Raw genomic sequence first — 22935 nt, 5'->3', positions numbered from 1 at the left:
TTTCGTGAATATTGACATGACAGCATCACACAAATCCTGCTGAGTGGTTGGCTGCACATCCATGATAGGAATCTCTCGTTCTGCCACATCCCAAATGTGCTCTGCTGGACTGTGACTGGCAGTCAGTGGAGTAAACCAAGATCAGTATTGTTAAAGAAACCGGCCTGGGAGGGTTTTAGCTGGGCCATGTGGTACTAAGTCATCCACCTCCTACCACCTGGAAGGTGAAATCTTACTTCTATGTTATCTGACCATCTACCATCTGAATGTAAAAGGCCAAGTGGTCTGATGTTTATTCTCTTTGGCGAGTTTGTTCAAACCGTAGCCTCAAATTCTTGTTCTAGCAGGCTGCGAACATCACCTAGTAGGGCCATCTGAGGCAGCAGCACATCTGCTTCAAGGTTTAATATGTGATGCATTCAGTTGTGTAATCATTCAAAATATATTGTGACAATGTTTTTGAAAAGAATTAATGAATTAATTTAATTTCCAACATTATTCTGAGTGCTGAGAACTGGTAGGCATCTTTGATTTAAAGTTTGTTTCAGTCTCTGCTGCAATAAACTTGCATTCATCTGTAAAATCATATTAGTTTCTGATGTACAAGATATATTTGAACACATTATGGCAAGATCTTTGATATTTAATTAAATATTGACTGGCTTATTTCATTTGTAAAAAAAAAAAAAATTTAAGGATCAGAAAATATTTACCTGTAATAAAGTAGACCAATTCAGGAATTTGATTGACATGAGAGTGAGACCTCATGTTTTGTTATTTTAAGTGCCTCAGCCAGCTTGCCTCCCTCCTGCAGCTCCACTTTTCAAAAATTCTTGAAGGTGATTGTTCTTGTTTGCATGCGCACCTTTTTCAATTACACATCAAATCACACTGCTGTTGAGTGAGGATAAGACCAAATGCTGCACACGCTCAGCTTATATATCTTTTCCTGACTTTGTGTTTGATTATGGTTAAAGAAATACATTTTGCACAACAAATCAGTTTTGTTGTCTAGAATAGGTAATGGGCAGAATGTTTATTTCCACAAAAGGATGTTTAGATTATTAAAAAACACTTTGTAGAACAAGACATTTAAAAAAGAACATAGAACACTACTACAAATAGAAAAAAAACGTGTCGACCCTATTATGTTTCTTTCGCCATATCATTGTTAACGATTCCAATATGCTCATTCTTGTACACACACAATATAATATGTACATATTTGAGCTCTTATCTCAAGATACAAAAATACACTTAAACAAATAGACTGGATACCAGCCTGTGGGCTTTCACTCAAAATTATTTAATAAAGTCCAAGAATCACTGAGTTCTGCACATAATTTTAGACGCCATCAGAGTTAGTCCCAGAGTTTGATCTGTCCATCCCAGCCACAGGTGATGACCTTTGAGGTTTCGTGCGGATGCCACAGAGCACTGATGCAAACTTTGTCGTGAGCCTTGATCCTGTGATAGAGCTTGGTGGTCTTCCAGTCCCAGATGTTCAGCTTTCCATCTGCATCCCCCGATACCACATAACTGGAAAAATAAAAACAGGTCAGTTGGAAGTAAAAGGTGGAAGGCGTGACTTTAAAATCTAGTCTTTTTTTTTTTCTGTCAGAAGTTGTGGGGATGCAATGAATAATGACAGGACGTTGGAGCACCTGTAAACCAATGTGGACAGTGGTGGGTGAGACATGGACAAAAATTAAATGAAAAGGAAGCTGGACTGCCAAAGTTCATGCAATTATAGATTTATTTTATTCTAAGATCTTCAGTAAATGGAAGCTCTTACAAAAAAAATAAGGATTTCTTGTAGCAATAGCATCTGTTAAACTGCAAGAACAGCATGATGGAAAATTTCAGTAGACTGTGATTTCATAAAAGCTTACTACAGGCTTCATAGCCTTGCCAAGATATCAGTATTTTGGCCATGTAGTAAATTTCTCTTAAAGTCTACTTTCTCTGTCCTTAGACAGGCAGTACATTTCAACATTACCATGACAGTTTTTGTCGTTTTTTTTGTTAATTTATTGCTGTACTTTCATTAATCATAGGCTTTGTTTGTCATTGATATTTGTAAAAACTTCCTCTGGTTTCCGTGAGGGTACTGCTGCGTTCTATCAGAAAACACCCTACCTCATGTCTGGGGAGAAATCCACTTGGCAGGCGTAGCCAGCCACCATGTGACCCTTGAAAATTTTTTTTTGTTCAGTCTGAAGCGATTCTGGGCTCCAAAGATAAGAATCTGGTTGTCCATGGATTGGCACGCCAGCCATTTACCTGAAATTAGAAACCAGCATGTGTAAACAACGGGAGAAACTCGTCTTTCCCGACCACAATTTAAAAGTGTCGGCAATGCAGCAGAAGATGTTTAAAATGGAGGGGAAAAAATGTTTATTATCAAGTGAAGCAGCATTAAAGCGACACGATTGTACAGAACATTTTAAATTGCCTGTTAGCTCACTACTGGGCTCATTTGCATGGCTCTGTACAGCCAGAGGTTTAACAAGCACACACTGAGATCTTTGATGTCATATTTTTATGCTGCTCCCAGTCGAGTTGTAAACTTGACATCTAAATTCAGGACTCAAACATTTTAGCTAGAAAAACAGCAGAAACTTGACTCAAGAAGAAAACTTTTGAAATAAAAGGAGGACAGTTCCCCAAGAAGGGCATGGACCCATCCTTCTACCTTCACTAAATTAGAAAGATTGAAGCAATTTCAGAAAAAATGCACAGGCTTTCTCATCATTAGGTGCTCAATTATAATCTGTTTCGCGCTGTGTTTCAGCTCTTGACATGACGACAGTTTCAAGTCACTACACAGCAAAGGGAAGCAGTAAATCACTTTCACAGCATCACACAACTCACTGCACCTCTTAACAGGAACATGATTATTAATGAGGTATGAAAGCAAGGTATCCAGTCGGTGTGTATGTGCATGTTACAACCCTCTTCAGAAAAAAAAAGCTTTAAAAAGCCCTGAAATGTCTACTCTAATAGGTACAGGAGCGCAAAAACAATTTTTAGTAAAATAGGAAGATCCGGGGAACAAGAGACTGCAGATGTGGCGCGAGGGGGGAGGTCTGGGTGTCATTTAGGCGTAAGAGAAAACTGAATGGTTTCCCACTGAGAAACATTCATTATTCACACGCTGAGGAAAAACAAATCATGTTGGGACAAATACAAACGTCGACCAGAATGAGGGAAGAGAGTAAAAGAGAACATGAGTGGAAAGGGATTTAGGCAGGTGGAAAGGAGAGAGAAAAAGCTGAGTAAGGCCCTAGTTGAAGATGATGGGCTGCAACACAGAGCCTATTGGAAAACCAAGAGCTGGAGTTAAAGTGGAATGTCCATTTCTGTTAGTGTTCCTAATGCAACTTGGTTGCTGTCAGATTCAGTTTCTATTCCCACTCAAAGCTTAGACTTAGAGAGACTTAGACTTGACTTTATTGATCCCTTGGGAAGACTCCCTCAGGAAATTATAGTTACCAGCAGCTCACAGGCAAAAATGTGGCACACAGTAAGCATGCAAGCTTTGCAAACAAAATAGAAAAAGGCAAGATTAATCTAACCCAGAGTGCAAAATCTGCATAATAACCCAGAATGCCCTTGTCACACATCTTGATCTGTTCTTAATAAGCATCTGACAACATCAATTCAGTACAACTGAGACACAGTGCCAGCAGCAAGCCTGCGCTACATAAATCATAATACTAATTTCCAACATGCCTGGCTCAATAGATCTGCCCATAAGGAATAGACTGACATTTGGAAAGACGCACTTCTTCACTTCCTTGGCATGTTTTAATGGGAACATCAATAACGCATTCAAAACTGTATGTTAATTATGACGCTAAACCGAGGAAGCAGTTTGCTTATCACTGCAAAAAGAAAAAAGGGGAGAAAGAGAAGCAGCAGGCCTGAGTCTGTTGGTTGAAAAAAATTCCCTATCAGCACTTTCAAATGTTTCTGGTTTAGATGCTTTAGGTGGATGGGTACATCTGGTATTGAAATGCTTTACGATGTTATGTCTTGGTGTGCAGGTGGACCTTAATAAATCAGAGAGTCATTTTAAAGTTTCTTTAATTTGTAATTAAGTTCTAAAGTGAAACTCCTGTTATATAGATTCATTGCATACACAATGATTCTTTTCAAGCACTTGTTTACTTAGTCAGGGCTTGTTCTGCATGAATAATTATAGCGCCATACTTTGTGACAAAGAGGTGATTGGCCTGCGGTTCTGCTGAGGTTTTAAGGAAGCCTGGGTTGCATCCATCCCCATTGCTTATGAACCCAAGTTTTCTTTTCACTTACTGTTATGCTTGAATACAAGAGTTAGCCTCTTTTAGTGGGTATCAATTAGAGATGGGCAATAAATAAACAAAAACAACATATTATGATCAAATACGTCATCAATGCAAAAAGAAAATATTTCCAATAGAATTTCACTGACGGAACCGCACAGCATTCTGGGAGGAGATGTAGTCAGAGAAAAAGCTTAAGTAGCTCAACCTCTGGTGGTATCAATTAAGTCACTCACTCATTGGTAACCTAGCAACAGCCCATTAAGTAACCTGTGCAGCCAGACCTCATAAGTGCTTATACAGAAAAGACAAGGAGAAAATGAGTGCAACAGCTCATAAGAAAATTGTAGATAAAACGTAAAAGGTGGCATCACCAGTTCATATATTTAAAGCAGAAAACTAATAAATACAAAACAAATCAATCTAGACAGATATGAAACACATCTATTGTGATTTCTGCCGTGTCGTCCAGCCCCAGTCTCAATATTCGCCAGCCTGACAAATGACAGTCAGCAGTCTTCTGTAATATTGTATAACACTTTGGTATTATCATTTCATAATCATGAAAATGAACAAAACATACGGCCCTTCCCAGTGCCAAATAATATAGTTTGCAACAGATGCAGAGGTCTTTATTTATAGCACTTCACACAGCTGTAACCAGGTGGGAAGCTTCAGGTTGAGAACCTCAGAAATCCAGTCAACCAACAATATACAGACCAGAAACTCTGTAGACTGACTCAGTTTATACAACATGTTCTTCAGATCTCGTGTTGTTTTACTCCTCTGAGAAATGGCCAACCTTGGGCAGTATGAATTTACATCAGTGTGGTAATAAAGGTTGTGTTCCCTTGAGTACTCCACTCTATGCTGCAGTTTGTGTGCTTGAGATTTATTTTTTTATTTTTTTGCAATAATCAGGCAACTCACCATTGGGAGACAGAGTCACAGCTGGCATAGAGTGCATACTTGGCTCAGCGATGTACTTGAAGTCCACAGGGATGTCCCTGAAAAAGACACAAAGCCCAGTGATCCCATATGACGACGGATTAAACATCGGTTCAGCCTCTGTAACCCCAAAGGGAAACAGTTAATAAACTTCTCTGTTAACCTCTGCTGTTCTGTCTGTAAGTTTTAAAATACTTAACACCGACAGCAAAACAGCAGCTGTGGAACAGCAAAATTATCGGTCTAGTTAGAGCATGTAAATATCTGAATAAAATCTGAAAGCTTTTGATGTTGAACCATGACTGTACAAGCAACCAATTATTTACGAAATCCTTATTTTTCTCCGCACACTGTCGCCAGTCCTTTCATGTTCTCTCTGTTTGCCTGCTTTGGCAGAGATGTGCAACTATTTGATTTTAATTGGTTTGAAGCAGATCTTTCACATTTACAGCTCTCTGTGTTTGTCTCCATCATTATGAATGGAAAGGGCTTTGCTCGGTCATTGGGGGACGTATTCAAAAAATAAAGTTACTCAATGTCACTAATGTCTCTGTGTCTTTCTCAGCACATTTGCATCGGAAGTGTGCTTAAGAGTTTTAATCCTGAACTGATCCTGCCATCTGTTTACAATGAGTTACGTCGGTCTTCTAACGTGACGGGGAACAGCTGGAGTTAAATGAAAGCAGTTTCAACAAACTAATAAGAGGAAATAAGAAAGTAAGAGATGGGAAACATTATTTCTGCAGATTTCTGGAAGAGAACTCTAAGACTTTACTACATAATTTAAGAACTACAGGAATTCAGAACTTAATTGTGTCAGCTAATATTTACCTTATTTAAACATGAGCAATTTAAAAGAAGCACAGAAATAGACACTCTCCTATGACAAATGAATTGATAATCAATGTAACATTTGATTTTAATCCCCTAAACATAAAAATAACACATTTAGGAAATAGAACTTTATTGCCTGTTTAATTTTTACTTATTTATATTCAAATGTATAAAAACAAATTCTTAAAATATAATTTATGACAGTACTGGAAATATAAAAAGGAGTTTGAGGTTTTTCAGGACTCAAACTAAATTCAGCAAGTAAAGTTTTTGAAGTCCTGCAGTAGAACTGTAGAGAGAAATGGAACAACAAATAAATTTTTCGTCTAAGGGACGTTATTGACTAATAAACGTGTCTACAGTGAGAAGACATGATTTTTACAAGGATCAGGTCCATAGTAAAAGTCGGGTTGGAAAGTTTCTTTACCATAAATTGCTACAGTTATTTTTATAAATTTATTTTTTTCCTCAGGTGCATATTAACAATATTAAGCTAAGCTCTTAGATTGATTATCCTAAAAACCTTCATCAATACTTATTCCCTAATAATAAACCACTGCTTTAGATTAATTTATTTCCCAGACACATCTGATGTCTGTAAATATATGAAAAAAAACATGTAAACTTAGATAAATATAGGTATTTACCTCTTGTGGATTTTTAATCTATAAATCTGTGCCCAACCTTTCTCTTCAGTTAATACTTTGTCTTCTGTACAATTCAAATAATTGTCAGGGAATTAATCTGGTCAACAACTCGTTGATTTACTCCCACGGTTTTGTGTCCCAGGAGACAACGTGAAAAACAAACTCTCAGGCTACAGCTGATTGGCTTCTTCTGGTCTTTCAAGATCAACATTTGTTCTCTGTTTCTAAATGTTTAAAATATAGAAGACTTTTTTTTGTGCAGTTGGGAAAAAAAAAAAAAGAAGAGGTTCTTAGCGTTAAAAATATAAAGCAGAGGATAAAACTCCTTATTCTAAATATTTAAGCCTTACATAAATATTTACAATCTGTGAGTCGGAAACAGCAGAGCTTGTTAATATCCCCATAGACCGTGGAACCAATAAACATATCATTGTTGGTGGTGTGTCTTGACTGTCTGCTGACACTAAACAAACCAGGACACATTATCATTGCAACAGCGAAAATAAAAGTGATAGGATTTTATAAACAAAAGTTTATATTCTGGTTAAGAATATTCAGAATGGAGCATTTAAGACGAAGATACTGCATCCTTTACTTTGTAGTCTTTACTCACCACTCCCAGACTCGCAGACTCTTATCATCTGATGTGCTGACAAAGCGCCGATTTTCGTCAACAAAGGTGATGGTGTTGACAGCACCCAGGTGGCGATCGTACTCCTGAACCACCTCGCTTGTCCTGATGTCCCACTGTCCAGCAAACATGAGCAGAAAGCAAAACAGAAACAAGGGAAGTAAACACTCAAACCCCAAACAAGTCTAAACAAACAAGATGATATGAATAGTCAGGAAAGAATCAGCCATAATAAAAAAGTGTCAGCATTCATTTTTCTAAGAGAAGATCAGATGGATGACTGTGGGAGTTTCCTCCTTGGAGGAAATATTCAATCTATGTCAGCGCTGAGAAATTGTTCAACTACAGTGAAGTGATGACAGCGATTAGCAATCAAACTGGCCCCGGATTTGAACATAAATATATTTTTGGAGACGATCTTGCATGAATTAAGACGTAAAAAAGTTTCCACACAGATGCTCCCACCCCAGGCAAGAAAAACAAACACAAAACATACATGCATTTCTGTCCAATTTCATTTGTGCTCTTTTATTTAAATCCCCCCCTTGGGGCCAGCAGCCATCTGTGCTCATCACCCAGAGGACAGCTGCATGATTTAACGTTAGCCCTGATTGAGATAACAAATGCAGTTCATACCGATAGTTAGGGAGCAAAGCTGGTGCTTTCTTTTTATATATCTTTTAATAGTCTATTCTTAGAAGAAAAATAGATAAAATCCTTCAGCTCCATTTGTCCTCTGGATGTCATGACCACACAAACTTTTATGTGATGTGATGGTTGTACTACATTACACTGTTTTCTTCACTGCTTGTGTGCAGCCTGTGATTAATGACTTGCTCTAGTCTTGTCATCCACTGATCCCCCTGGAAGTCCCACACAGATATATACACAAGCGCAGAAGTTTGAGAGAGAAGTGTATTTCATGCTCCTGTGAGCTCAGGCTCAAAACATAAAAACTATAAAGCATCTGCCCCGCCGACACAAGTGGACTGCTTGCTGTCCTTTACCTGAACAATCTTCTTATCCGACATCCCGGCCACAAAAAGATTCTGCTTGTCCTCGTCCGGATTGAACTTGACGCAGTAAGGTACCTTCCTGTTTGTGAAGCGAGAGATACACTGGCCTGTGGAGAGGGAAGCAAACTGAAAGTCAGGGTTCCAGAAAAATCCATTATTTCTTCTTTTTTTCTTTTCTCCGTTAAGGCACATTAAAGCTTAATGGAGAACCCAGTCTGCAACTTTTGTTGCTGTGGAGCTCAATCTGCAAGAGGAGCGACAAGTCAGCTGGAAAACAGAAAATGCTGTTTACTTCTGCTCATTCTGCGAGGAATATGAAGGAATACAAAACTGCAATGGGGACTTTTCAATCAATCTACCTGCTACTGGGACAGAGTTAGGTAAATGATCTCTATCACACAAAAATCAACAAAACAGACAACAACTTAAGAATTAAAGCTGCAAGCAGCCTCGAGCGGCCCTCGCAGCCAAGCGCCGCTCCGGCCTATTGCCACCGCAGGGTACTAGCAACCGCCGCCCGACGCCAGCCACCACAGATACTCTCAGCAGTTTTCAGCACCTCCGCCCGCACCGCGGAAACTGTTGCTTCGTTTTCATCAACGCTCCCCACGTTCTAACACAGAAGTCGTTGCGCGGTTTCCGCGCCCGTCCACCAGGCGGTACGCATCGATGCGTTCGGCGGCACTTCCTGACGACGCACAAAAAATGTGGTGCAGATTCGTTGATATAGCGAGGAGATATAGCTGGCGTATTAATGTAGTTGGCGCAGTGGAGTCAAAATACATTTCAATGTTGTTGGGGTGTTTAGAGGTCAACAAAGGTCATACATATCCAATTTGGCGCCAGTCGGATGATCAACGTATCATTTAGAGCCTATCATATGCACATGGTGAAGAACTGCAGTTCGCCATTTCTACACCCCAATGCGGTTTGGTCAGCAGCCAGCATTCACAGAGTTCATCATCTTGTCGTTTTAAGTCAGTATTCACATGATGAAACAAATATATATGATAGAATAACAGTAAAACTCACAGGAGAAAAAACTGGTGATTGCCTTTGAAAAGTGGGCGGGGCTAGGGTGATTTCATCAAGTGACCATGGAAATGTGTTCAGGATTGTTCTATAGAGAAACACAGGAAGTGTGATGCAGCTGTGATCTTGCATTTGGAAGTTTTTTAATGTTTATGTTTCATGGCAAATAGTGAAAGTTTTACACTAAGCCACACCCACATGCTTTGATGTTAACTGCAACTGAAATGCAGTGCAACTTTAACATTTTCCTAAAATGAGTCAGGAAAATGGTAAAGGTTAAGATGTATCAGTTTAATAAACCCTTCTGATCAGTAATAAACCAAGGGCAATGCACATTCAGAGAGCACAGTTAACTTTCAGTACATTAGAACAAAAGCACAGGTTTAATCTCTCTCAATAATTAGGTATTAATCACAGCAAGTGGTCCAAGTAAATATTACAACCCCAATGTATCAGTCTTAAGAACTCAGAACGTTGTAAGATTGTCGCTCCCAACAATCGTAACCGATCATCCTGTAGTGTGTGGTGTGTTACGACTGATCGAGTTCAGTCGGTGGAACGTCGGGACCGCTTTGATCTAAAATCGGGGATATTGACTGTCTTTAATCATCTTTGCTCATTCATCGCAATCTCTGTGGTGTTCCTCCGACTTATTTTTTTATCTTTTAATGAAAGATAATTATAAAATTATTGCACAGAGTACATCTGGTTGAGAAGCACATTCCAATCTTTGGTTGAAATGGCGCATTTGATTTTATTCTGCAGTCATAATACAATTTAAACAATATAATAAGTTTCAATGAAAGGAGCTGGAATAGGCTACGTTAAGCTTTCGCGGTCAGTTGGGGAGAAGGATAACTCCCATTTGATTTTCTAAAAACATTGAAAACAGTATTTTTTATGAAAAAAAAAAAACTCACCTCCATGTGCGATGCAACAAATATAATCCTTGCTTACGATATCTCCAGTTCTTAATCCAAGGCTTTGATTTTTGGTTACGTCTTTTTTGGGTTAAAATAAGTCCGCAAACTAAAGTTACCACTTCAACGTTGTTGTCCATGTTTGTTTGTTTACTCCAAATTCAGCTGTGGTAGTGCAGAATTTTAATTTGAAGGTATTTCGTAGCTGGTATTAGAATGTGTTCGAGTGAAACCTCACACTCTTAGAACGAACCCGTTACACCTACGATTTTAAATAGGCTAGTGTGTGGTCTCTCACGTTTTCAGAATTGGCCGACTTTTCTAAAATCGTGTAGTGTGAACTGAGCTTCACTCACCGCATCTCCAGTTACCACTTTTAAGACGAACGGCAATAAAACTCCTCTCCAACAGACCGTTCCGGCTCATGAGCGTCATTCGGGTCTGCAGCTCCAAAACCGAAGCAAACGTTAGCGTGGTCCGGTTCTGTGGCTCCATAAACCAGGCATAATGTTCAGGAAAACTTAGCTGCTCCAACAGTTTAGCAAAAAAAAATGTACAGTCCACAGCGTAATGCGCCGAACCTCAACCATGTACGATCTCCTGCCGACTGCCAGTACTTACAGTAATATTAGCACAGCTACAGTACGTGCAGTCCTTCTCAACCAATCAAATTGCTTAAATTTGTTTTTGCCCTTGACTGGCCATTAAGGCAGAGACGAGGGAAATGATGCATTTACTTGCGGTAGGAAATAACAGTCATTAACAAAACGCTACATTTACTCCGTGTTTTAAGCCAACAAAAATTATCTTAGGGCTTACATATAACATTTCAGGTTAAATGTAATCGCTGTCCTTTTGGAAATCTCACGGCAGACGCGCTGGAAACGTTTTCACGGCCTTCCGAAAAAAAACGAACTTGATTTGTTTTCTCATTGATGGAGTACCAGTGACTCCTGCTGGCGCAATAATGGTATTGCGCCAGCAGTACCAGTATTGCGCCACCAGGGGCCAGTCGTACTCCATCAACACTGACCAGAATGTGTTACTCAGCGGAGCTGAGTAACACAATAAAGGTTTTGCTGAATGACGATGTTTGTATTATTTCTAGCCAAAATTAATGAATGTTTGTACTCTAACCCACAAAACAAAATTATTAAAAATAATAAAACTTTAAAAATAAAATTGAGAGCCAAACGTATGGCAATGGCGTTACAGGTCACTTCGCCACGCCGCCACGCCCACCTGCTCCATCGAAGCTGGTCGGGGTTGGAATCCTCAATACACCAACATGTCTTCTGTGTCTGGGCACAGTTTCATGTTGATGAGGTCAAAGGGGTCAGATAGCGACCATTGACAGTAAAACATGACACTTCCTGTTCTCAGGGGGCGTGGCCTAAGTGATGTCATCATTCGACCATAGGGTATTGTAGTAGACCCGATGATGATCAACAACAGTAATTTTGGTACCTGTGTGTGTTTCTGTGTAGGAGATATAACAGTTATTTTTTTACGGCGAGTAGGTGAACTTTGACCCCTGCTAACCCCCCTTCAGCATACTCAAAAACTCACCGTTTAGATAACTTTAGATGAGACATGCCTTATGAACAGACTGACCGAGTTTGAAGCCGATCAATCGAAATCCCTAGGAGGAGTTCGATCAAATAAGGAGGCTGTGAACGGCAAAAATGGGTCAAAATCCGAACTTCAATCCAAAATGGCCGACTTCCTGTGGGGTTTAGACCATGGCTCCAAGAGACTTTTTTGTACGTCCTGACAAGGTACACATGTGTACAAAGTTTCGTATTTGTAGGTTAAAGCATGGCTTGGGGCTGATCATTTAAAGTTTTCTAGGGGGCGCTATAGAGAAATTAGGCTACGCCCACCACATATTGTGATGGATTCCTATTGGGGTGGATGAGGGTCCATCCTTATGAGTTTGCAGCAGCTGGGGCCCGAAAATGTGGAATTGAGAGCCAAACGTATGGCGATGGCGTTACAGGTCACTTCGCCACGCCACCATGCCCACCTGCTCTATCGTAGCTGGTCGGGGTTGGAATCCTCAATACACCAACATGTTTTTTGTGTCTGGGCACAGTTTCATGTTGATGAGGTCAAAGGGGTCAGATAGCGACAGTTCACAGTAAAACATTACACTTCCTGTTCTCAGGGGGCGTGGCCTAAGTGATGTCATCATTCGACCATAGGGTATTGTAGGACACCCGATGATGATCAATCACAGCAACTTTGATGCTTCTGTGAGTTTCTGTGTAGGAGATATAGCAGTTTATTTATTTATGGCGAGTAGGTGAACTTTGACCCCTGCTAACCCCCTTCAGCATACTCAAAAACTCACAGTTTAGATAACTTTAGATGGGACATGCCTTATGAACAGACTGACCAAGTTTGACGTCGATCAATCAAAATCCGTAGGAGGAGATAGATCAAATACAAAGGCTGTAAAAGGCAAAAATCGGCAAAAATGGGGTCAAAATGGGAACTTCAATCAAAAATGGTTGACTTCCTGTGATACTTGCACTATGACATTAATTATAAATTTTGAGCGTCTTGGGGAGTTCTACAAGTGTACCAAATTTCATGTCTCTACGATAAAGTAAGTGAATAGCAGAGGGTAAAAAAGGGTGTTTTTCCAATTTCTAGGTGGCGCCGTAGAGACATTTCTGTTGCAATTTTTGCGACGACTTTAAAATACGTAAATTTTAAACAGGCTTAAGGCCTCCGCCAAGTTTGGTGAGTTTTTGAATATGATAAAGCCCCCAAAAAGCCAATTCATTTGGGTGGAAGAATAATAATAATAATAATAATAAACAATAGGAAAACAATAGGCCTTCGCAGCGCTTAGCTGCTCGGGCCTAAATATGATTTTTTAAGCAAACAAGTGGGGGATTTAACTCTTTTCTGCCCTCTGCTGGAGAAGCATTCTTCAATTTAAAAGGGTGTCAAATTTCAACAGAACAGAGGGAGGACGTAAAGAAAAAGCTTTATTTTACACAGAGGCATAGACAAACGCAGCTGTTCGTTTGGTATTTATTTGAATCAAGACTCAGTCTGAAGGTAAAAGGTGACGAAATGCATTTCACACCAATAAATGTCAATAAGTGCTTTCTGGCGATGTGTGCAAAACAACATGTCTGTTCAGCCATCTTAAATCAACACTTAGACTGGTCAGTAAAACAACAAATTAGAGATGCACCGATCCGATATTAATGTCTGTATTGGTCCCGATACTGTAAGAAATTCTAGATATCAGTGACAGTGTGACCGATCTGTAAGGAGAGATCTATTCAGTCTAATTCTATGCTTAGTGCTCTGAACAATGGCATGCTTTAATATTTATTTTACATTATATTTAGAATTCACAATTGCACTTTCTGAAAAATTTGGAAGGTTTGTTGTAGTTTTTTTTTTTTTACATGTTTGACCAAGACGGTCAACCTATTTTTATGTCAGTTTCTTTATTATTTATTTTACATTGGCTGTTATACTTCTACTACATCTCATTTAGGGCTACACAGTGTCATCACAATATCCATGTGTGCAATAACAGAGTCACAATGACTTGGTAGAATTTTATATATGGAATTTAATATTCTACCAAATCCTACATTTGATAGGATATTAAATTCCAAGTGCCAAAATCTAAATTCTGCATGTGGGGAATTCAATAAGAGGTTGTCAAAGAAAATTGTGACAAAATACATTATTCTCTTTGTGTAATTGATACATTGATTCCCTCAAATCCATGGATTAATCAAGATTTAAATTAGGAATACACAATATATTGGGACTAGCGTCTACATCAGTCGACATTAATACATTTTAACACATCGGAACGGCCCGAAACAAAACTGAAGGAACAAATGCATCTTGGTAAACAGAAGCAAAGTGTGCAGAGATGTAAGAGATGCAGCTTACCTGTCTCAGAGTCCCACAGTTTAAGGTAGCGGTCATATGCAGCACTGAGGAACTGAGTCCCACTGTTGTTGAAGCAAATGTCTCGCACAGCTTTGCTGTGACCTAACACACAACAAAATCATAGCAATTATAAGCATACAACTACCGCAACAAAATCATATTTTTACCCTCAATAAAAAATGTGGCAAATTTTTGCCTCAGATGACTTATTGCTTTGTGGCAAAATTATTTCATGATTCCACATGGGGAAGATGAGGAAGGGCAAATGTTTAGCAGAGCCTAGTGAGGGAAAGGCTAAAACAAAAATTACAAGCCATAATTACGTCTTCAATGTTTGCATGCGCTATTTTTCTTCCAATTCCTGTCTTCAACTGTCTGGCTCTTCCTCATACAGGAAGGTGATTTGAGATCCCTGCAGTCTGACTATTTGCAGCTGTCTCCCTTGTTAAAACCAGCTTTTATCAGAGGTATGCTGTTTCCACAGTGATAACAGAGCCCACTGAGGCTAAGCACCTGTCTGCACTCTTCCTCTAACCAGGCCTGCTGGCAGACCAAAGGCAACAGCACCGCCACTGAAAGCCTTGCTGATGATGTGTGTGCAGAAACGCACATACATTACTACCACTGAAAACAGGTCACACAAGTAAGCAAATATCCCCCGTGTCCCAGGCTGAATTAAAATATGAAAATATCACTGATTGATATTCATGAATTTCCCTACCCTCGCTGTTCCCTGTTCTACTAAGTGATCCTTCGGGTTGGGTGCTTCAAACCAGTCCACATTCTGTGCAGCATTCAGTCAAAGTGGGTACTTCAAGCAGAAGTTTACCGAGCGACACATGCATTTAAAATGGAAGGCCAGTAAGTCGTATATTTTAATTTATGGTAAATGTGCATGTACTGGAAAGAGTCCAATCCCTCAGAAAAATATTACAGCTTCAGAATAAAAAAGAAATATTACATAGCTGATCATTAAATGCAGAGCAATGTTAATATTCATTCAGCAACATAACTAAATACTTCTAAAACTGCATTAGATAAATTTTATATATATATATATATATATATATATATATATATATATATATATATATATATATATATATATATATAGTTTTTTTTATCATATTGCCTTACATATTGACTCTTTTGTTATTTCATTCATTAATGACTGGGATTTCTCTCCCCCTCCACACCGCATCTCCATGTTCTATGCCCTCCCTTGCCCCTTGTTCCCTTCAGCCTGGGCTGCTGAATTATGCATGTTCTGTGAAGGAGCTGACAAGCAGAACCAAAGCTGCAAACAATCTCTATCCTGACAGTGTGCTGTCAGGGAGGAGGAGCAGAGTCTCTTGCATGCATTAGCCTAAAAACACTCAAACCTGGAATAATAAATATTTCTCTGTATGTATAATTAAATTTAAAACACAGCATTTCTGTCAGTGGTCAGCAGATTTAAATGTTCCGGTTATGCTGAGCTCATATGTGTCACTGCCGTGTATTTCCCTACAGGCTATGTTTATTCAGAGCTTGAGCATATTTTCTGTCAGCATATTTGCAGATGACATGCTATTGTTCAGGAACTCTTGAGGGATGCAGCACTCAAACTTACATAAAAAAAAGATTTTTCACCAGTTGACAACTTCAAAATAAAACAGATTTAACAAAAAATGCTTACTTACCAATAAATGTGCGGAGACATCTCCTCTCTCCATATACCTCCCATAGCTAGAGAGAATTAGACACATCAAACATGGCCTGATTAGTACAGAGCATTTATGTGCTCAATGTTGTGCATATTTGTACAAAGCTGTGTCTTGACTAAAATAGTCAATCAAAAAATCAAAAGCACTGATCAGGTTTTTCCAGGGTGAAACTAATAGCTATTCCACATGAGAAAAATATGTGTTGCAGGCTGGCTGATGAAGGTTGCTTTTTTGTTCAAGAGAAAACAAAGGAATTAACCCCATTTATACATCAAAGCACATCAAAGTATCTAATGACCTTAAATAGTTCATTAGATACAAAAAAGTGAATCAAACACACATTTCTGATTAATGTGCTTATAGATCAAAACAGTGGAAGTTTGACATTTTCACAAAAAAGTAAATTTCCCACTTTTGGATGAAGGTAAAACAAATGCATATTCTGATTTGGGTTCCTACAGTATTTCCATTCCAACATTTTCTACTCATACTCAATGTTTTATACTTTTCTATCAATAAAAATGACATCATGGACATGCACAAAAACATAAGTTTGGTTTTAACATCTGTTATTTTCTAGTCATTTAATCCAACATTGTTGGTTTCTGATTCAACATCATAGTAGAGTGATAAGTGAAATATATTATATTGAAAAATGTGGGTTCTATTATCCTAAGATAAATGCAGATCATGTGTAAGCAGAAATATATAAATTTTACAATTATGTAAAGTAAATATTTATTCATAGCTGGCTATGAATAAATATAGCCAGCTATATAGACTGTCCCAGATTAAAAACACTGGGACAGTCTAAACTGAGGTGTCTAGAGGCCTAAAATATTATGAAATGGCATTTTTTGATTTTCTTTTAATGAATGTGTGTTCATCAGATTAGAATACAGTTTACCTTGAGTTGCACAAGTACATTACAGTGCATGGACACTGGATGTGTTGTGATGTACCAAACCCAAACTAGAAATCATAATCTAAACAGAAATTAGTGTAACCTTACATTTACAGAAAAAACTGATTTAAGAATATTAAAATAAAATCAAAGCTTTTGATTTTTTTTTTTATTTCCATTCTTATGCAATTAAACACATTTAATTAAACTGCAGATGTCTTTAAACTGTGAAAGAAACAAGCCCATCTACAAATGTTACATTCAGTCCAATGCATTCTTAGAGCACCACGAATTAACATATTTAAGACCGTAAACATAGGTAGGCACCTTGAAATGTAACAGTACAATTATTAACATCTATTATCTTGAGGTATTAAGAGTCTGCTGCTTAAATTACCTTCTGGTGTTATTAGATAATTTGATAATATACCTTGATCTTGCAGTCCATGGAAGAGGAGAGCAGAAGATGACCAGACCTGGGATATAATCGGATAGCACTGACACCCTGGAAATAAACAGACATGGAAAGAAAGAATTTACTTATTTATCTCTTTCTTATGATAGTTTGTCAGTACCAATATTATATTTTCAAAGAAAGAAACCATAGAAAATACCAACAAAGTTCACTTTGAGGTTACTTCATTAGCAACAAACCCCCATGTTCTCCTTTTCTTTACCTTGGTGTGTCCAGACCAGACATGAATCTGTTTCTTTGGCAGGTAACACTTATCTGGAGCATCTGCAGAGCGTAAGTTGACGCCCACATCCTGTGGAACATGGAGGTACGACCTGCCCTGGTAGTCATACATGTCTTTGACTGCAGATAGGAAGAAAGACAAAATGTGATGTTTTAAACACATTTCAAAAAACGTAGAGAAAATTTAACTCCTCTTAGTCATTAACTGTGGAAAAAGATTATTTTTGATTAATTTCACTAAAAGCCATTGAAAACACAAAAGCATCCTAATTACCATGAAGAATGGTTTTCTCTTCTCCTGGAGCCTCATCTTCATTCCTTCCCTTCTTCAGCCTTTTAGCAGTGATCTCATTGAGTTCTTTCTGCTCTTCCTGTACAATAAAATTAATTATGAGGAAACAATCCAGCAATTGTTATATTTTATATAATTACAAAGACAGGACCGGCAAAGTGAATCAGTTTAATCTCAAATGAATGCTCGATTATGAGGGCTTTAACATGGCTGTGTGGGCGAGTGGAGCCACAAAGCCAGTGATAAGTAGCATCTGCTGCACCAAATGTCTGATCTAATGTACAAAAATACATTAGACTGGACATAAATGCCTATACAGATGTCTCTCAGTAGCTGCAGAAAAACAGTCCTGTTAGAAGGTCTTTAACTTCAGCATTCCTCCTATGAATTATATTAAAGAATAAAGTACAGACAGTCTGCTTGATAATTGTGATTTAAGACAATCACATATAATTTATTATGTTATAAATGATCGGTAAATTTTTCTGTAAGCCAGTAATCAAGTTACATTAACATGTTTTCTAGCACATGAAACAATATTTCACCTCTGTCGGTTTGGCCACATCTTTTTCGTCCACATATTTCGCCCACGGCCCCAGGAAGTTGTCAATCTCTCCTGCGTCCCCACCTTTGACCTTCTTCCTTTTCTCTGGCTTCTTCTGACCACTTTCAAAGACAGTCAGTCCTGGAGGAAGGAAGGATTACATCAGAGGTATTACAGTTGTTTAATGGTAACATATATTTAGATCAAGTTATTAAACAAAGTAATGTAAAAGATAATCATTATTAATGCACACCTTTGTTTTTTTCAGCCTCTTCCACAGCACCAATATAGCTACAAGAGGAAGCTTCGTGTGTGTCAACAGAAGGATCTAAAGCATAACCTACAAGCAGACAGAAGAACATTGTTAAAAATAATGGTGTGCTACTTACCATAGAGAATATAGATAATTTTACCATAAGTAGAGAAAGTCCTCCTTTGCTGTTCAAACATAAAATCATTGACGTGAGCAGGTTCTACATAGCCAGACAGCATGTTCCTTGGGGCCGACATCTGCTGGGACTTATACGGATTCGTTGGCCCAAACTAAAATGAAATTAGCCAACAATTATCATTATCATCATATTCATCATCATCATCAAAAAGTGTTGTTTCTCGTGTTACTTGGTAACACTTAGCACAGTGCTTTTATTGATTTAAGAAAATTCATGCGTTTCTGACCGAATGGTTTTCTAGAACAAGTTGTCCTCTTTCTTGTAAAATAACATGGATTTCAATAGCAACCAACTTTGTGATATACAGAAGAGAAAATGAATGACTAAGATGGCAGAAGGGTCAGAAACAAAGATCATTTCAGATGTCAAAATGAACAAGATTTAAAAAAAAACAAACAAAAAAAAAAACAGATGCTATGATCCAACCAAAGGATTTTTCAAAAATATCTTGCCTTCGAGAAAAAAAATAAACTAAACTGTATTCAAAGTGCAGCAATAAAACTAATGTTTTCCCAAGAAAATATTATCTTCATAATTCACAGTGGTTACAGCAAAGCTCAGCACATTGGCTCAATTCAATATGGACTGTTTTTGTACATGCAATTTTCCAAGGACTTGCCACTGCTGCTCTGACAGAAGGTGCACATTTTCAGGACTAAAGGACAAAAAGAATCTTGCCTTTTGATTGCTACATCATTAAATGATCAATAGCAGAAAAAAATGAGAACAGAAACAAAAAAAGCCAGCTAATTAGAAAGATATTTTGCTGCTGTAAAACTGACTATCCTGCCACATATGTTGACATATCTAAAAATGAGTTTTATATGAGTATTTTTTGAAGGAACACCATGTCCTGTCCTGTTTCAGTAGGTAATGAACTCTCTTCTGTGTAGGAGGTCTACAGTGGGTTAAAGTTTAAGATGTACGTTGAGTTACATCATCTTTTTTATTTGGGATGTCAATCAGCATATTAATTAACTGAATTAATAAGACTTAGTCACATTAAGTATTAAGAAGACTGGGGTGAGTGAACTCATCAATGCATACTGAGCATTCGCATAGAGGAGAATGGTGTTAAAACAAAGCTACTACCAGGTCTCTGCTTCAACGTTCAATTATAACTTAAAAGTTTGGACATTAGTCATGAAGCTCGTTTCACTTTCATGTGTACATTTTCGTGCAAACATGTAAGGTTGTAGTTGTATAATATATTTGATGAACTTACCTCAGGCGCAAACATCGTTTCATATGTTGGGTTATAAATGACTTCTTTCAGTGAAGGGTCCAAGTGTACGCCAGTTTCAACAGACTCCTGACACGAGACATGCATAATTAGCCAACAATGTTACCAACCAATCTCACTGCTATAAAATATTAAACCAATTAGAAGTTGAAAGTTTGTGCTCTATTTGGAAAAAATGCGATTAACTAAACCTTGCATAGCGATCAATGCTGTAATAGTACCTCCAGATACTTCTATCCGAAAAGTAAAAAGCAACAATAGTAAACTTGTAAGCTAAGCTACAGCTCAACGCTTTATCCTCTCCAACCCATTCTCTACTTAGTAGATGAAGTTGGCTGTATTATAGCTTAAATACAAAATCCGCCAACGTCAAGCTAACGTTAGCTAGCCTGCATCTCTTAGCTTACCTTAACAGCGACCTCCGGGGCAGAATTAAGAACAGCCAAAGACATTGTGGGTTCAGACTGCAGAGGTTTAAGGTGAGCCGTAGCATCCGGATCATTCGGATCAACTTTCTTGGCACTGGTTTTGGATTCTGACTCGTTTTCGGAGTCGGAATCACTCCCGTACGAAGCGAGGGAAGCTATGGCGGCAGACATGTTGAATGTTGTGAAGTCACCGGAAAGAGGAGGCGGGACATCCGCTGAACGAAAAAAGAAAGAGGAAAAAAGTTTCAAATAAAACTTGAAACTTGTGATTTAATTTTGTTACAATAGTTCTACTCAGTTGGAAAAAAAGAATCAGGTAAAAAGTAGCTGAATCAATTCAGAAAATTTCTGAAAGTGAAGCATGGGAAATGGATAGAAGCTGCTACAAATGCGATTTCCAGATCACTAACTGCCTGGTTTTTGTAACCTAAGGTAAGAAAGAATAGAGTTCAAGAGTTTTAAGGATATAAGTTACAAATATTTTGTCACCACATTGTTTTTTACTAAAACAGTCTGTAGCGAGTTCTAGATTTTATATTTAGTTATTTAAACAAGTAGCTTTAAGCACATTTGTTCGGCTAACTTCTTTTTTTTATTTGAAACATCAAAACGGAATTGACAAATAATCATAACAATCACAGTCATTATTAATATATCATGCTGTGAACGATATGTTTAAAAGGGAGTAGGAAAAAAACAAACAAACGGATGGGTCATGATAGAAAAGTGCAATATCTTGCCAAATTTTATCACACAATTTAATTTGCTTATTTCACAGTAAGTTTCCTACACATTATTAAAGACCCACGTTGGTCGTAATAAAAATGACCTGTTTATATATTCCTTTAATGAATAAAGGAATATTCCTTTATTCATACAGTTGTACTTTTTTTGTATTTTATTGAAAGTGCCAAGCTACAATTATCTTCAGTTTTTCTTTATACAAAAGAAAAACGGTCCAACTAGCAGACAATTCAAACATTACCTATCAGGTAATGTTTGAACATCGTGTAATGCTGCAGCCACTTTTAAACCCTGCTCTAATAACATTAATGGATCTCAACAGCATTCAGCTGAACTTACTGGCTCAGAACAGAGTCACCATGTTGTAATCATATATATATATATATATATATATATATATATATATATATATATATATATATATATATATATATATATATATATATATATATATATATATATATATATATCTTTATTGATTTGGAATTTTTGCTTAAAATATGTTGGCTATTTGAAAAAGCACTTCAAGACATGACCCATATATGAAATCAATGAAACTAGTTTTACAATTATCTCTCAGCTCCATTCAGTCATTTCTAAAATATATATAGGCTATATTTTGTATTACACGGCTAATATATTAACTAAATAATAATCCAAAGGATAGGAAACGAATAAATTGAACAGCAGGATGGATTGGACAGCGCAGTATGACGACTCCGCACTTTAGCCAATACTGCGAGCGCACGCGCTGTCCGCGAGCCTCCCACGATCACACATCAGCATGGGACGCTGTCTCGCGCCCCAACAATGGAGTGGCTCATACCATCGGCGCTGATTGTTGCGGGACATTCTCCTCCAAACAAACCTAACACAACTCTCCTTACTTTGCCGAGACAACCTTTGTCGCAAGGGATTAAACCCGAAAACGGGTTCATGTTACAAAATTGTCTGCTAGTTGGACCGGAACACATTTGATGTCAGTTTAAGCGATATCTTGCCAAAGAAACCCTTTGCAGGAAAAAAAAAAGTGGCTGGATTGTTCTGCGCCGCCGCCTCTTCCAGCACGAGCTCATTTGATATCAGAGACGCTGCGGCCATGGATCTGACCCGGAGATTTAAAATACTTGGATTCTGTGGCACGCTGTGCAGCTCCGTGAGGATGGAAAGAAAATAAGTGGGATTTTTTAACCAACCTATCAGGTAATGTTTGAACATCGTGTAATGCTGCAGCCACTTTTAAACCCTGCTCTTATAACATTGCATGGACCTTAATGGATCTCAACAGCATTCAGCTGAACTTACTGGCTCAGAACAGAGTCACCATGTTGTAACATTAGACCTGAACTGGAACTGCTAGACTCATAACGGTCTTGGTAATTCAACACTGTGACTCCCACTTCCACTTTAACCCCACATACAGGTGATAAACGTGACATTGATGCGATTCCAAAGTGATCCAATTGTCGAAAAAGTGCCAAATGCGTGTTTCTGCTGCTTAAGTAAAGGTCAGCTTTATAAAGGGACTGCTGGGTAATCAATTTCAGCCGCACATCTGCATGAGCTCCCGCTGCAGCAGTGTCTTGACATGTATGTACAGTCTGAGGAATTATTGGCAAGAGAGCCGGAGAACACATGTACGACGCTGCGCAAA

The 22935-nt window shown here is 38.1% G+C and overlaps 1 protein-coding gene across 1 annotated transcript; it reads right to left on the bottom strand.

The window, feature by feature from the left end:
* Nucleotides 1-998: 998 nt before the first annotated feature.
* LOC129352474 (pre-mRNA-processing factor 17-like) lies at nt 999-20709 on the bottom strand. The gene is given in 16 exon segments (XM_055021494.1): nt 999-1539; nt 2140-2200; nt 2203-2283; nt 5241-5317; nt 7353-7486; nt 8378-8493; nt 14272-14373; nt 15954-15999; nt 17312-17386; nt 17559-17698; nt 17853-17949; nt 18416-18555; nt 18668-18754; nt 18828-18957; nt 20092-20178; nt 20517-20709. Coding segments are annotated over 16 exon segments (1743 nt in total). The 5' UTR covers nt 20709; the 3' UTR covers nt 999-1361.
* Nucleotides 20710-22935: the final 2226 nt, after the last annotated feature.

Source organism: Poeciliopsis prolifica, unplaced genomic scaffold (assembly GCF_027474105.1).
Source record: "Poeciliopsis prolifica strain line A6 unplaced genomic scaffold, Auburn_PproV2 SCAFFOLD076, whole genome shotgun sequence".
Taxonomy (NCBI): Eukaryota; Metazoa; Chordata; class Actinopteri; order Cyprinodontiformes; family Poeciliidae; genus Poeciliopsis; species Poeciliopsis prolifica.
The sequence above is the reverse complement of the archived record's forward strand: the minus strand, read 5'-3'. Positions and strand labels throughout refer to the sequence as shown.